The sequence below is a fragment of the Dasypus novemcinctus genome, chromosome 7 (assembly GCF_030445035.2).
Source record: "Dasypus novemcinctus isolate mDasNov1 chromosome 7, mDasNov1.1.hap2, whole genome shotgun sequence".
NCBI lineage: Eukaryota > Metazoa > Chordata > Mammalia > Cingulata > Dasypodidae > Dasypus > Dasypus novemcinctus.
In genome coordinates this window covers 86720811-86735465 of record NC_080679.1, presented here as the reverse complement: position 1 = coordinate 86735465, position 14655 = coordinate 86720811, and the positions used below count along the sequence as shown (strand labels likewise).

Genomic DNA, 14655 nt, shown 5'->3' with positions numbered 1-14655 from the left:
TCAGTTATACCAATACTACCTTCTATTCATGCGGAAGAAAATAGTTTACAAATATACTTTTCATATAGCTTATGGAATTTTCTTTCTAATATCACAAAACTTAAAAGAAAACTTAGGAAACTAGTTGTATGATCTAGAGACTATGTAGACCCTAAGAAAAGTTGACCAATTAAACCATACACATATTTTTTTTTAATAAAAATCAACTTTCATATCCAAAAGATACCTTAAACAAAAACTCCAAAAGAGATTAGGAACACATTTCAATAGAGATGAGAGATAATCTATTAATATATAAAATTTACAAAAAATTCTCATAAAATGATAAGAAAAAGACAATCAAAAATACATAAAATGTTATAAATAGGTAATTTATAGAAGAAAAAATCCAAATGATCAATATATATATGAAATGGATGCTCAAACTCATTAACAGTTAGGGAAATATAAAGAAACAAGAAGATCTTTAGCTGGGCAAGAACTAAAAAGAACCAAAGCACCCATTGTTAGTAAAGGGAGGGGAAGTACCAACATTGTTGGTAGAAATGAAAACTGTTAGAATATTTTAGAATTTAATCTTACGACAGTTATTACAATCTAAAATTTTGAAAATGTTGCATTAAGAAAGAGTCCCTCATAAAACAGTATATTATGATTTTGCATATCTAAAATGTGTGTGTGTGTGTGTAACATGCACCATCAGAGAAGATGGCCCCCAACTTGAAAGATTAATTTTAGGCTACAATAAGCCTATGAAGTGAGGAATTTATACACGCACATCTAAACATTATCCAGTTGCCTTCCCTGTACCTTTACTCCACCTCAGAAATGTCTTTGATTTCTTTTACTCTAGGCCACTCTGTCTAGCTTGTGAAACTTTGCACCATTTAGCACTTATTCTGACATTTAATGGATGCTAAATATCAAAAATAGCTAAAGATGAAGCAGCTAAAATTAGACAAGAAGAGTGGCTTAAGAGTTGGACTCCAGGTTAAAGCCTGCCTGTTGGAAAACACTATTAAGCTCCCACTTTCTTTGCATCCACACATTGCCTTTGTTATTCACAGCACAGAGATAGGGGATGGCTAGAGATGGACCTCTAAAATGCAAATAAAATAATTTTACCTATGTGGAATGAGCTTTGCTTTCCTTCCCATGATGATAGGTGTTGATGACCACAGATGTGCTTCAGCTCTATAGAGAATACTGACCTAAAATGATTACTAGAGAGGACAACCTAAATTACAGCACATGTGAATGACTTAGCACAGCTCTGGACTGTTAAAAATGTGCCACTAGAGGTGATGGATCCCAGGTGAGGAAGATGCATATCAGATGGTCCTGGAGGTGAGTATAGAGTTCTATTGAGTGTGCCTACCTGGTCAATAGGAGCCCAGATGCAAACTAAAGGAGTTTATTTAGTTATATCTGGCATGAAAGAGAGAATGTTTAGGTATTTTTCCCATTCACACTCATCCACTTGGATAACAATATACCTAAACCAAGTATAACAATGAAAATATACCTAAATCTTCAGAACTCCCGCTGTCTTAAGGCTACATGAGAAATTTTTAGAGGAACCATTTCATCTTATTTCACCCTTTAAAAAATTATTAAAAATTCTGACAAAATGGGTGTAACATTTACATATGCATTTATAATCTAAATTCCCACTCTACTGGGAATGTTTGAAACAGTGTTTCCATAGAAGAAAACATTGCACATTTATTTTGGGGGAAATTGTGGATGGTTTGGCTCAATTAAACTTGATTTGATGAATGCTGCCTTACTCTAGCATTTAAATTAAAAGAGAATTAAAAACATATTTCCAAAGTATATTTTTTCAGAGGAAATTTGATGATTTTCCCTCTACTACTTTTTTACTGACTTAAGCTGCACTGCTTATTAAATGGACTTAAACTGAATTGGGTTTGAATTACTCCTGTGCTCCTACCACTGCAAAAGTCTTCTGAAACACATCACACCTTTCAGTATAAGAAACTGGACTCTAGAGTCCAGTTCATGTAGTACCATTATCTTAAGAAGTTAAAAAAACAAATTGAGTCATCATTCCTACTTTCCACTACTGTTCGAGTACACTATTCAAAAATGGAGAAACCAAAGCACAGACCTATGAAAACAGTCTCAGACCACACTGTCATTATTTTTCTTAGCACAGAACTGCTAAAGGTCAGATCTCACTATTGATGAATGAACTAACTTTGCAGGAAGCAGCATGGTACCAGTTGTAAACTAGTCCTTGATGGATGCAGATGGATATAGAATGGATCTATCATCACTTGTGAAAGATGACTAAGCAGGTACCATTTGTGACCTGAAGATATCTAATGCCTGTCTTAAGCTTGATAGTGTTCATGTCAGGAGCTTCCAGGTGGAAAGCTTTAGGGCAAATTGTTTTGGTATGAAATAGGAAGGACAGGTGAACCTTGCCCTTTCTTACACACCTGTTTACAGGTGTTGGTTGCAGTAAGCTATTGTGAGTGACACGTTTGTGAACTGACTTCTTGCTGGTGCAAAATTTTACTACTTAACCAGTTTTTGCAGAGCCAACAATTTCTGTTACCTAATCAAATATACAGATGAAAATATCTTCTAAAGTGCTTTGTGGAAATCTATTATTTTAATGCAACTCCTACATAATAGACATTTCTTCATGGAAAACCAAAGGTGTCACCAGCCTGTGGGTTATCATTTAAATGTTGCTTTTTCTCCAATATGCATGCCCTCTTTTAAATGTGTGGATTGACTATCAGGGTGTTGGGATCTTAGGGAAGTATGCTATTCACTCAGTGTTTTTTCATTGACCACATTTATCTTCTTCAGTATATAAATCATCATTTAAAAAAAATAAGGAGGGCTAAAAACAATATGGTAAAGAAAAGGCATGCTATTTTGTAAGTTTTGCTTTGACATTTCTGATGAGATTTAATGTCATAAGGATCATTTTTATCTAAGTTGCTAACTAAAAGAGCTCATAATTACATTTTGAGTGGAGTAGATCTGAATGTGTAGGTTTGGCTGGGATGATGTCATTTAAATAAATGGAGGAAACGGGCATGAAGTTTTTGATCGAGTTGAGTTAGATCATGGATGTACAAATAAAGTTAATGTTAGTAGCAGAGGCTGCTCTGAAGAACCAGAAAACAGTTGTGTAAGTAAAGGAAATCAGATTTTCATGAAAATGCTCCTTAGAAATCATAGCAACTTGTAGAAATGAGAATTTCTATTAAACAATATACCATTCTTTATTATTCTCTTTTCCATTTTGATTGACTTTGTTAATCAGGTCCATTACACATATATGTGTTGTCACTTAAAGTCCATTTTAGTTCTAAATATTTTTAGCATGTTAGGGTGACCTTATTGAAATCTCCAAGATAGCAGTTCCAATAATTCTCTTCCTCTTCAACTCCACTCCGATCCTACACATCGTACTTTCTCAGGAATTAAATCTCGTCTCTGCCTGACCAAAGAAACTGGGCCATCAAGTGCAAGTGGTATCCAGTTTCCTCCTTTACTGCTCAAAGCCAATGGCTTCACTGTCCCTCTTTTTTTTTTTTTTCTGGCCTGTCTTTAAGGAAAACTTGGTTATCTATCTTGCTGAAGAATTTATTCCTCTTCTCATACTTTCATTCCAACTCTTTTCTATATCTGTCTCTCAGAACTCAGGCTTAAAAAGTACTCATTTGTTCCCCTTTCTTCATAAAATAAATTAAACAAAGCAGTTTCTGGATTACCCGCCTTGATTCGGCCCTGTATTCTCCCACATTTGTGCCTCTATTCCTGTCATTGCCTTTACCCGAAATGGCCTCTTTTGGTTCTCTGCCATCAAACGTCCTAAACACCCACTTACTCCAGTGGATTCTGACTGCTGTTCCCTGCAGAAGTAGATACTCCATAAAGAAAACTCAGAGGACCATCACAGCAAAGGCCAGGCTGGTGAGCAGCAAGATATGTTATACTTTCTATCCTGAACCAGAAAAGCTTCCATAATTGTTTCATGCATTTAGAATATTTTAATTCTGGTGCTTTAAAAATATTTGAAAATGTCTGGCTTAATGAAAGTGCAGAAAGGTTAAGTGACTTGTCCAACCTTTGTGGCAGATTGAGAGCTAGAGCTTGTATCTTCTGATTCTCTCGTCTGTGTTTTTTCTGTTACTCAGACACCACGAGAAGAGGGGAACATTTTCAGGTAACGAATAAAAATTTCCATTAAAGGTTCATAAAAGCTTTTCTTCCATGCCAGTATACAGTATTAAATTATGGAATGATTTCGGTCCCAAATGTTTTATTTTCCACTATCCAGAATGATACGTAGGCCATGGTTATTGGAGCCCTTCTCCATTCAAGCCAGGCTCTATGTGTATGAGGTAACTTGATTCTACATTGACACGGAAGGTGATTTTCAGTTCTTGGTCATGGTGTAACTAGAATCAATGTCAGCTAACCTCAGAAGGTATTAAACTGGCCCAGAAATCAGCTTCCATTTAGGGCATTTTTTTTTCTAAGTATCAGATATGCTTTCAGTCCTAATCTGAGAAAACATTTCTTCATTTCTAACCAGTGAAATTTCCAAAGGTGGATAGAAAAAGTCACTTCAGAATTGACCGGTAGACATTTCTGAGGTAATTATATTATTTGTAAGCCTGGCATCCGACTCAAAAGAACACTTTCCTTTCACTAACTTTCTTTCACTGGCCATTTGCCTTTTGTAGTCTGAACCATTTGGTTCTACTGAAAGGGAGCCTGAAAGTGCTTCCAGGATACCTTTAATTTTGGAACATTCTGGCAATAACTTTTTCACAAAAAGCAAAATATGCAGTGAATAAGCAATATGGCCGCACTTTATTTTTTTTATGAGGTTAATTGCATCCTTTTTTTCTTTTTGTCTATGTGTGATCTAAGAAGAAATAAAATGTTTTGGGTAATGCAAAATAATTTTAGGTCAACCTTTATAGTGTGATTGGAAACTATACCTCACTTGGACATGGTCTAATAGTAAAAGTAAAGATGACCTTCTGAAATGTTTCATGAAAAATTATATTTAAAATTATACTTAAATGAAATAACGTGGAATGCTGATGCAAAATACAACAGTTTGATGTATTTGTATGTATCACAATGTATAAATTTAAATCACATTAAGCCATTATTTAATAACAATTTAGTTAATAAATTAACAAGACCCAAGTAGTAAATTAACAAGACCCAATCTGGTTTTGGAGGTAAAAAAATCCACTTTAATTTTTTTTTTAAACCTCTCAATGGTCTCAGGGTTCAGTTGTTTTTCTCGAATCAACTTTGTTTTGCATAGCGTACTTAAGCAAGCATTTTCCATTTGCCGAGTTTGCAGTTATCTTGAACTGTGATTTTTTTACTCACTTTGCAGTCACAAGATGAGAAATGTAGACACTGTGTACAAACAAGAAGTTCGTGCAAAGTCAAGCTCTCAAAACCACATGCAAGACTCAGCAGCACATGGTTTAGCGCTCACACACTCCAGGATCATGTAATACAGGCATGCAGATGAGGAGAAAGAAAAGCACCTACATCGTGAACACAGAGGATGATGAAAGAGGGTGACATTTTCTTATGACAATTATCTAATGCAAACCGTATACCCAAACCTTTACCAGAGTGGGGGAGGGGCAGAGTAGTGACTTTTTTGTGGGGACTGGGGAACTACATATAAATATTACCAGAGGTCAAGCCATTGTTAAAGTTAAGGATTTCTGTGCTTTCTTGGCCTCTTTCAGGGTATCGCCCCCAGTTTCTTGCTTTGTGTTTCCTCCACTACATCATGCAAAAAAAGATCAGAACTAACAGTGGAAACCATTTAACAAGCTCTAAACCTGACAGATAACAAGGGTGTTCTTCACAATTTACACGAGAATTAAATTGGATATAAATACCTCCTGTTCTTACCGGTGGGTGTTGTGATTCCATGTATTAAGGTGTGAAGCAGACAGGAAAGAGATAAATCTTTCATAAGTACATTGTAAATAGGCAAGTGGTATATAAACCATATTCATAGGTAATAGAGGCATACAATGAAAGGTAAATGTCACAAAATAGACTTTTTATCACAAAAAATGGTCACAAAACTAGAGTTATATGGAGAGGGGAGGTATAATAAATGATTGCTGCTTTACTATGGTTTTCTAAATAATCTGGCAGTATGGAAAAATAAAATTGGGTGACACATGTTTTGATTAAAAATTGTTGATACTGCATCAGCCAACCCAATGTTAGAGATTGCCCAATAGTTTCTGAATGGTGATATCTTGGTTAGAAAATAATCCTGAGGCAAATATATTTAAAAGAACAATTTGTAGGTATTCTTTCTTATGAGACTAAAATCTTTTCTTCATGAGATCAATTTATCAAATGAATTTTTCACAAAGAACTTTGGGATTATTGGAAATAACTCAGTTATGGTTTTATATTAAATGCACTCATTGTTTATCTCTTTAAATTACAATTTTTTGCAATGGCATATCCTTACTTCTGATTCAAATAAATCATACATAGCTCTAATAAACAACTAAATATTAATGTCTTTCAATTTAGGAATATTAACAATGCTTTCTGCACTTTGTTAATTGTGAATTTTGCTTTTAATTAGAATATTACTAACAAAAATGTATCAATTTTGATTAAAAAATATCAGTCTAAATTGTATAGGACTACTTATGCAAAAATTGTATTATGCTGTTCAAGTCTTGGAATGAGTAATTTTATTTCCCAAAGAATTCTTAGAAACAGCTCTTGCCCAGTGGAAGGTCACCAGAATGGAAGGTATCAAATTTTTAATCATTTAATTATATATATCTCTATGATATGCCATGGAGTCTGGATTGGTTGAATAATTTATCCTTAGCAATCAGTCATGTAATCAAATGGTCAGAAGAATGTGGGCAATTCTCCTAATAGTAAAAAAAGAACTTTTTGGACTATGGAAATGTTATTAGTTGTGTTGATTTCTGAGCAGTGATAGAGGAGGGAAAGTGATCGCTGATGTTGAATTTGCTTAAAAAGTATGAAGGAATCCATACTTCCCCCTTGAAAGGAAAGACACATTAAACCAGGTACAGTAAATGGGCATATAGTTAATTGTTTACAATATAGAAAAGTTGTCCATAAAAGAAGCATAAAACTTCCTATAATAAAATACTTATAACATACTACAATTTTCTAACCACTCCCACGAATCCTCAAAATGTCCTACCTTTTAAAGAGTGTTAACCTTGGTTCTCATCAATATTAAAAATGATCTCGGCCTGTGGGTATCAGAGTTGTGAGTGTTTACCTACCAGATGTTATTGCATGTGGGCCCTTTTTAAAATTTTTTATTTTAATTTTTTGAGAGCTGGCACTTAGGTCAAGCAGTGAAAGCCCGAGTCTCAGCTAAAACAATGTCTCTAACTACAAGTGGGAACTCTGCTATACACAGTTATATCAGTTTGCATCATGTTATAATGCCTTTGCCACACAGTATTACTAGATATAGCACCATGCAATGCCATGAATTGAGAATGAGAGACTATCTCCAGGGGAGAAAATAAACATCAGAGAGAAGAAAACAAAAGCAAGGATTTGAAGCTGGTGAGACTGGCTTTTCCATTTTGGCTGTAGCTGTAATGTCTGTGGTGCTTTGGTTTTGGAAAACAGAAACACATACCATGTTCATGTCAATGCCGTTGGTGTAAGTCCACGCGTGCTGGAAATATTCTTCAAGCCGCTGCCTCAGCGGGTTGGGGATTTGGTGAAAGCGAATGAACTCTTTTACTCGTAGCATCTGCATGTGGTACCTGGCAGTTCCCGAGTATAGTCTTTGGATAATTGCAGATACATTCCCAAAAATGCTTGCATACATTAGTGCTGGATTGGATGAAAAACAAAGTTATGGGGGGAAACTGCACTTAGGCTTATGATCTCTTGTCCGAATCTCAAGTATGTAGATTTCAAATCTCAATCCAGGTGTGATCATTTACCACTGCCCATGGGGAAAAAGAAGTTAAACTAGTACTGTTTTATATTTTATAATTTTAATGGTAAATCTGGAGAGGAAGGTATTCAGGTTCTATCCAAATTCACCTGGGAATCTAAATTAAAGTAAAAACTCAGATTGTTTACAATATCAAGCTCTGACCTGAAGTACTGACCAAAGACAAAATACATTTATAATAAACCATTTCATTTGTAATAAAAGGTATGCCATGGGCTTGCCATAAATAGTTTTCTAGAGAAAAATCATATGGGAAAAATAGCTTTTAGGTATTTTAAAACCAAAACCACTTGAATTGGAATTAAAATATTTTATTTTTTTTCAATTATTCAGATATTTAATCACTGACCCAAAGTAAGGTCCATCATTGACCCATTAGAGGCAACCATAGAACCATATTCATTTAACTTAGAAGAATCCCAAATAAAAACTTCACATATTCTCCTATTCCCAAACCTAGAGAATTTCCACCACTGACCTCTATCAATTAGCCCTGAGATACCTAATCATTTCCCCAAACTCCTCAAACAATAGCCCTTACAGAGACAAAATAATTAATGCCCATAAGCTTCCCAATCATGGAATAAATGAATTCCCATTAAAAATATTTTTCATTATGTGTTTTCTGGTACTACCTCAAGGGGTTTCAAACTTCTTATTTTATTTTTTAATTGTGACTTATCACTGCTTCTCAGCCTCAAATTTAACCTTGCAATATTAAAAAACTATTATAATCTTAAGATTATTTATTTCAAATACTCATTAGGTTTCTAAGAAATAATAATAAAATTGTTTTAATCATCTAAACATCACAGTTTTCTTATAGTGTTAATTTGTATACACTTTTAAATCTTAAAAATTGTTTTTACCATATTTTTGCATGAGAAACAGATAATTCTGGCCTATACTATGAATACAGTTTTATTTTTTAATAGGTAAACAGAATACATTTTTGTTCTTTCATCAATAGGGAGAAAAAGATATGATATCCTTTGCTGTGTAGGCAGTACTAAAGTGCAATATTTGTATTACCAATTCTGGCACTAACGTTTTATGATTTAAAAGAAGCACATTAAGGACCTTCTCTTTTCCTTTTTACATTTGTATTCCATTTCTAACAATTCCAAAAAGAAATGCTATACTCTGCATAGAAGGGCACACCATGATACATGGTGGATTGGTATTTGAGTGTGTGCTGGAACCTTAGAAAGGAGGTGACATACCAGGCACATCAAAATGTTGATGGGAAACAGCCTAGAGAAGAGGATGGAGCTGTGGAGAAAGAAGTCCCCTACATCAAGCGGGTGGGGAAAACAGCTCGAACATTCTCATTATATTGATATGACAGGTTTCTTAACCACATTTTACAAACCATTATCTCTATAAACCACTTAATCATTTTGAAAATACGTTTTTGCCAGATTGAGGCTATACTTTAAGTAATCTAGCTTCCTGAGAATTTGCATTGTGTTTCACTTTGCAACACATGCTAGCATGATCTTTGCTTACTACAGATATCGAATATAAAAGAATGGCCCAGGGAAAGAAGTGCCCGTTTGTTTCATCCATTTAAGGGGATGAAAATTGGGAAGCTCTGTAGTGAGGTTGAGTTGGGACTTGTGAGAGACTATATTTCTTGGTAAGGTAGATAAGCTATTTCAGTTGTATCTTCCAGAGGAGGAAGAGGTGAGCTAAATTGCTGTAAATGAATAGTTGATTAAGAATCACCTGACTGAAACTGATTTTAATGATCCAAAGAGATTTATGTGAGAAATATATTTTATTCTTCTTAAATAATTTTGGAAATATTTATGTGTGCTCTTATGTTCTTAGAAAATAGTTTGGTTAGTGCAGATTAAGCTCACTTGAGTCAATCAGAGGTTATTTTTACCTAAACCACATAATTACACAACAGAGAAGGGTTAGGAAAAAGTATTTCATTTTTAAGTAAATATTGTAGTTTTATGTTCATATTGTCAAAATGAACCAAAACATTAGTTAGAGTCATAAGTAGGTCTTTCCCACACATAGACAAATTGGTAAATCTAGATTATAAACACATGACCGAATACTTGAATGACCATTTGTAATATTTCTCTTAGGAAATTCTATGCTGATGACTTTTAAAAATTAATCAAGACATCAATTTTTCTCCTTATTTTTTAAGGAAGCAAATGGAGCTAAAGGCTGCAAGCTAAAGACAAGCACAAAATGATTATACTCTGTATACATTTAGTTAATGCCCATCAAATGGCATTAAATATCACTCAAAAACAAGTTGGCAGACTGTTTATACATAGGTATTTTGCTCTTCAACTCAATATTTTATTTGGCTTTCCTTCAAATGGAATTCTTAACTCATCAAAATGGTTTGCTTTAAGTTTAGGTATTATAGAACTAAAACGGGTATGTCTTACAGCTTTCTTCAGCATGACGCACTCAAAATCTAATATGTTAACCAAACTAATGAATTTGGTTGGTCATTGGGTATTAGCTGAAACATGCTGATGGGACAAACACATTGTGCTTTTCTCCCTGTTGGATAAATGTTAAATACAATTTTGTAACTTAAAAAATAAATTTGATTGAGGTGTAATTTACAAATAATAAAATGCATCCATTTTAAGTATATAGTTGAATTATTTTTGACAAATGTGTACACTCCTATGAGCATGATATATAGAACATTTCCAAAACTCCAGAAGTTTTGCTCAAGCCCCTTTGCTCTCTGACCCACTCATCTCAGATCCTAAAGCAACCACTCATCTCTTTCTGTCATTTCAGATTAATTTGCATTTTCTAGGATGTTATACAAATGGAATCAAGATATGTCCTGATTGTCTCTGATTTTTGCTCAGCCTATTTTAGAGATTCTTCCTGTTGTGTTTATCAGTAATTTGTCCTTTTTGAAAATCTATGGGTAAAACTCCATTTTATGGCAATACCATGGTTGGCTTATCTCCTCTCCTCTTGATGGAAACCTTTTTCTAGTTTTTAGTTATTATGAATAAAACTGCCATGAACACTTATGTACACATCTTTGTATGGACATATATTTTCATTTTCTCTAGTTAAATACCTAGGAGTGGAAGCGATGAATTTTATGGTTATGTGTATATTTAACTTCATAAGAAACTGGCTAACTGCTTCCCAAAGTGGTTGAGTCATTTCATAGTACCACGAGCAATGTATGAAAGCAAACACTGGTGGCGCCACATCATCTCTAACATTTGCTACTGTCAATCTTTTTTAATTTTAGCTATTTTAGGGGACGTGAAGTGGTATCTCATTATGGTTTTAAATTGCATTTCCCTCATGACTAATAACATAAATTTTTATGTACATATTATCCATTCATATATTTTTTGTGTGTGTGAAGTAACTTTTCAAATCTTTTGTTTTTTTTAAATTAAGTTTGATTTCCTAATATGGAGTCATAAAAGTTCTTGATATATTTCTGGATATAAGCTCTTCTTCAGATCTAAGTATTAAAAATTTTCTTCTAGTCTTTCATTTGGCTTTTCACTTTCTTAACTGTCTGTTTTGAAGGGCAGAAGTTATTTCTTTTGATGAAATCCAATTTATCAATTTAATTTTATGGTTCAGGATTGTTGCGTTCCATCTAAGAAATCTCCATGTACCCCAGGTTGCAAAGACTATCTTCTATGTAGTTGAAATTTACAAATTCTTTAAATTACACAAATTACCAACACTGAAACAAAAGAATAGAAGATGTGAATAGCTCAATGTTTATTAAATTGAAAACTCATAATTAAAACACTCCCACACTTTTGAAAAAGAACAAATTTGAACTTACACAACCTATTGGGTTGACAAAATATATGAGACATGGGAAGTGGATTTGGCTCAATGGATAGAGTGTCTGCCTACCAGGGTTCAAACCTAGGGCCTCCTGACCTGTGTGATGAGCTGGCCCATGTGCAGTGCTGATGTGCGCAAGGAGTGCCGTGCCACGCAGGGGTGTCCCCCACGTAGGGGACTCCCACGCGCAAGGAGTGCGCCCTGTAAGGAGAGCCGTCCAGCATGAAAAAAGTGCAGCCTGCCCAGGAGTGGAACCACACACACAGAGAGCTGATGCAGCAAGATAACACAACAAAAAGAGACACAGATTCCCAGTGCCACTGACAAGAATACAAGCAGAAACAGAACACACAGCGAATGGACACAGAGAGCAGACAACTGGGGGAGGGGTCAGGGAAGGGGAGAGAAATAAATAAAAATTAAATCTAAAAAAAAGATATATATATATACATATGGGACATACTTTACTAAAATGTTACACATTGTTTAGCTGAAATTCAAATTTAACTAGGCGTTCACCATTTTTATTTGCTAAATCTGTCAACCCTAATTACCAGATTTTAAGACTTTTAAGAGAGCTACAATAATCAATACAGTGTGGTGTTGGTGCAAGTGTAGTCATGTAGCCCATGGAACAAAACAGAAAGCCAGAAACAGACCTACAAATAGATGGTCAATTGTTTTTTTTACAAGGTTATTCAATAGGTGAAAGAATAGCCTCTCCAATAAATGGTATTAGAAAACTGGGTAATTATATGGTTTAAAAAAAAAAAAAAGAAAATTTACAAAACAACAAAAAACATCAAAGACCTAAGCATAAAAGCTTTGTTAAGGCCAGGTTCGAATCATCCTTTGGGGATTCTACTGAATACCCTCAGTGTTCAGTGAGGGCTTTACTGAAACACAAGACTGAGTTTGCTTCTGTTTCATGTGCATGATTTCTGAGGTTCTGAAAGACCTTTGGTACCTCTCCTTCACAGAGAGAATCAGATTTGAGAGAATATTGCCCATATATGCAATCCAATCCAACATCTCCACTATTTTCTATAATTTTCTCTTGGCCTTACTCTAAATATTCTATAGCTATAAATTTTATAGCATTATTTTATTCTAATAGTTAACAAAAGAGAAATGTACTTACAGCCAATCAACATGACGCAAATTGAAAATATTTTCTCAGAATTGGTGTTTGGAGACACATTCCCGAATCCTACGCTGGTTAGACTGCTGAAGGTGAAATAAAGTGCTGTGACGTATTTGTCTTTAATGGATGGTCCAGAACTTGAGTCACTCTCATTGTAACGTTTCCCAATTTGTTGTCCTAAGGAATCCAGCCATCCGATTTTGTCAGTCAGGTACGGCCTTTCAACATTACCAATCGCATACCAAATGCAAGCCAGCCAATGCGCTATCAGGGCAAAAATGCACATTAGGAGCATTAGAACAGCAGCACCATATTCCGAATATCGATCAAGTTTCCTGGCCACTCGCACCAGACGGAGGAGTCGAGCTGTCTTCAAAAGCCCAATTAACGTTGTTGTCTGTGGACATAAATATGAACAATCAGAAACAGTGGGTCAACAGTTCAAAGCATGTTCCCGTGAAGCAAAATAGGCAGAATCATTTTAAAACAACATGGTAGCACCGAGGATAACAGTATATTTGAATTAAGTATTGAAATCATTTCTTTGTTAAGGTTTTACTCCTATTTTGGAAAATACTCTCTAAGTATGTGTAAAATTATTTTAATATCTTGGCACATAAGATCCATGGGCCAGACAACCTGTCTTGTTTTATGCTGTAGCCAACTGCCTTGCACATTATAGGTAGTCAGTATAGCATTCATTTGGTCCCCCTAAATTCCTATCAAGTGCCATACACCAAGTGCCACACACTGGGATTACAGTGTTGAACAAAGAAAGTGTCTTTTCAAAGAAAAATGTCTGCTCTAACGAAGAGAAACAAGATTCATTTTCTAATGGGGAGAGAGAGATTTTAAAAATAAACAATAATGTGATAATTCTGGGAGTGAAAAGTGCAATGATATAAAACAGAGTAGTATGATAGAGTGTGTTTGGGCATGTGGGTTGGGGTGGGGCGCCATGTTAGAATGGAAGGTCAAGGGAGACCTTGCTGACGAGCTGACATTAGAGTTGAGAGAAACCCGAATGTCAAGAAGGGGACAGCCAAGCAGATAACTGTGGGAACACTTACCGGATGATTGTATGCATGTATTAGGCACTATACTTAAGTGCATTATTTTCTTTATTTCTCCTAAATGTGTCACATTGATAAATTGTTTCTTCATATTCCAATGATATTGTAATTGTATTTTAGCTTTGGGTGTGACATGGATAACTAATTGCATGATTATTACTGACCAGGTATGTAATGATAGGACACTTCATATAATAACAGGATACTAAACTGCTTGTTTGGACTTGCAATCTGATAAGTACAAATTACAAGTTCATTTCTTAGGTTTCCTAAATAATGTCAACCATAAGTACTATATAATTCACAGGGCATATAATTATTCCATAGTTACATGGTGTTTACCAATCAATTATTGAGTCATTTTATCTCTTCATTGTTGGTGCTTATTTCACAAAGTACATCCAACTGTGTTAAAACCAGATATCTTAATTAAAGAAATAACACATGGCATAGCTATCACCCCATATTGATTAATATTTATTGTTAAAAAATGATCACTGAATATCAAGAAAAATCTTTTATTACAAGTGTTCAAGCTCTTTTCTTTTCTTTTTTTCTTTCTTTTTTTTTTTTATGTGTGCCATAGT

General features: G+C 34.6%; 1 protein-coding gene across 7 annotated transcripts in view; it reads right to left on the bottom strand.

Moving 5' to 3' along the window:
• KCNH7 (potassium voltage-gated channel subfamily H member 7) overlaps positions 1-14655 on the bottom strand; it is a 489931-nt gene that overhangs the window by 51418 nt on the left and 423858 nt on the right. For all 7 annotated transcript variants that reach the window (XM_058300742.1, XM_058300741.2, XM_004464399.3 and 4 more), the window contains 2 exons: positions 12993-13392; positions 7703-7902 (listed from right to left, as the gene is read on the bottom strand). In XM_058300742.1, the coding sequence (XP_058156725.1) occupies positions 7703-7902; positions 12993-13392 (600 nt within the window). The remainder of the gene's footprint in view (positions 1-7702; positions 7903-12992; positions 13393-14655) is intronic.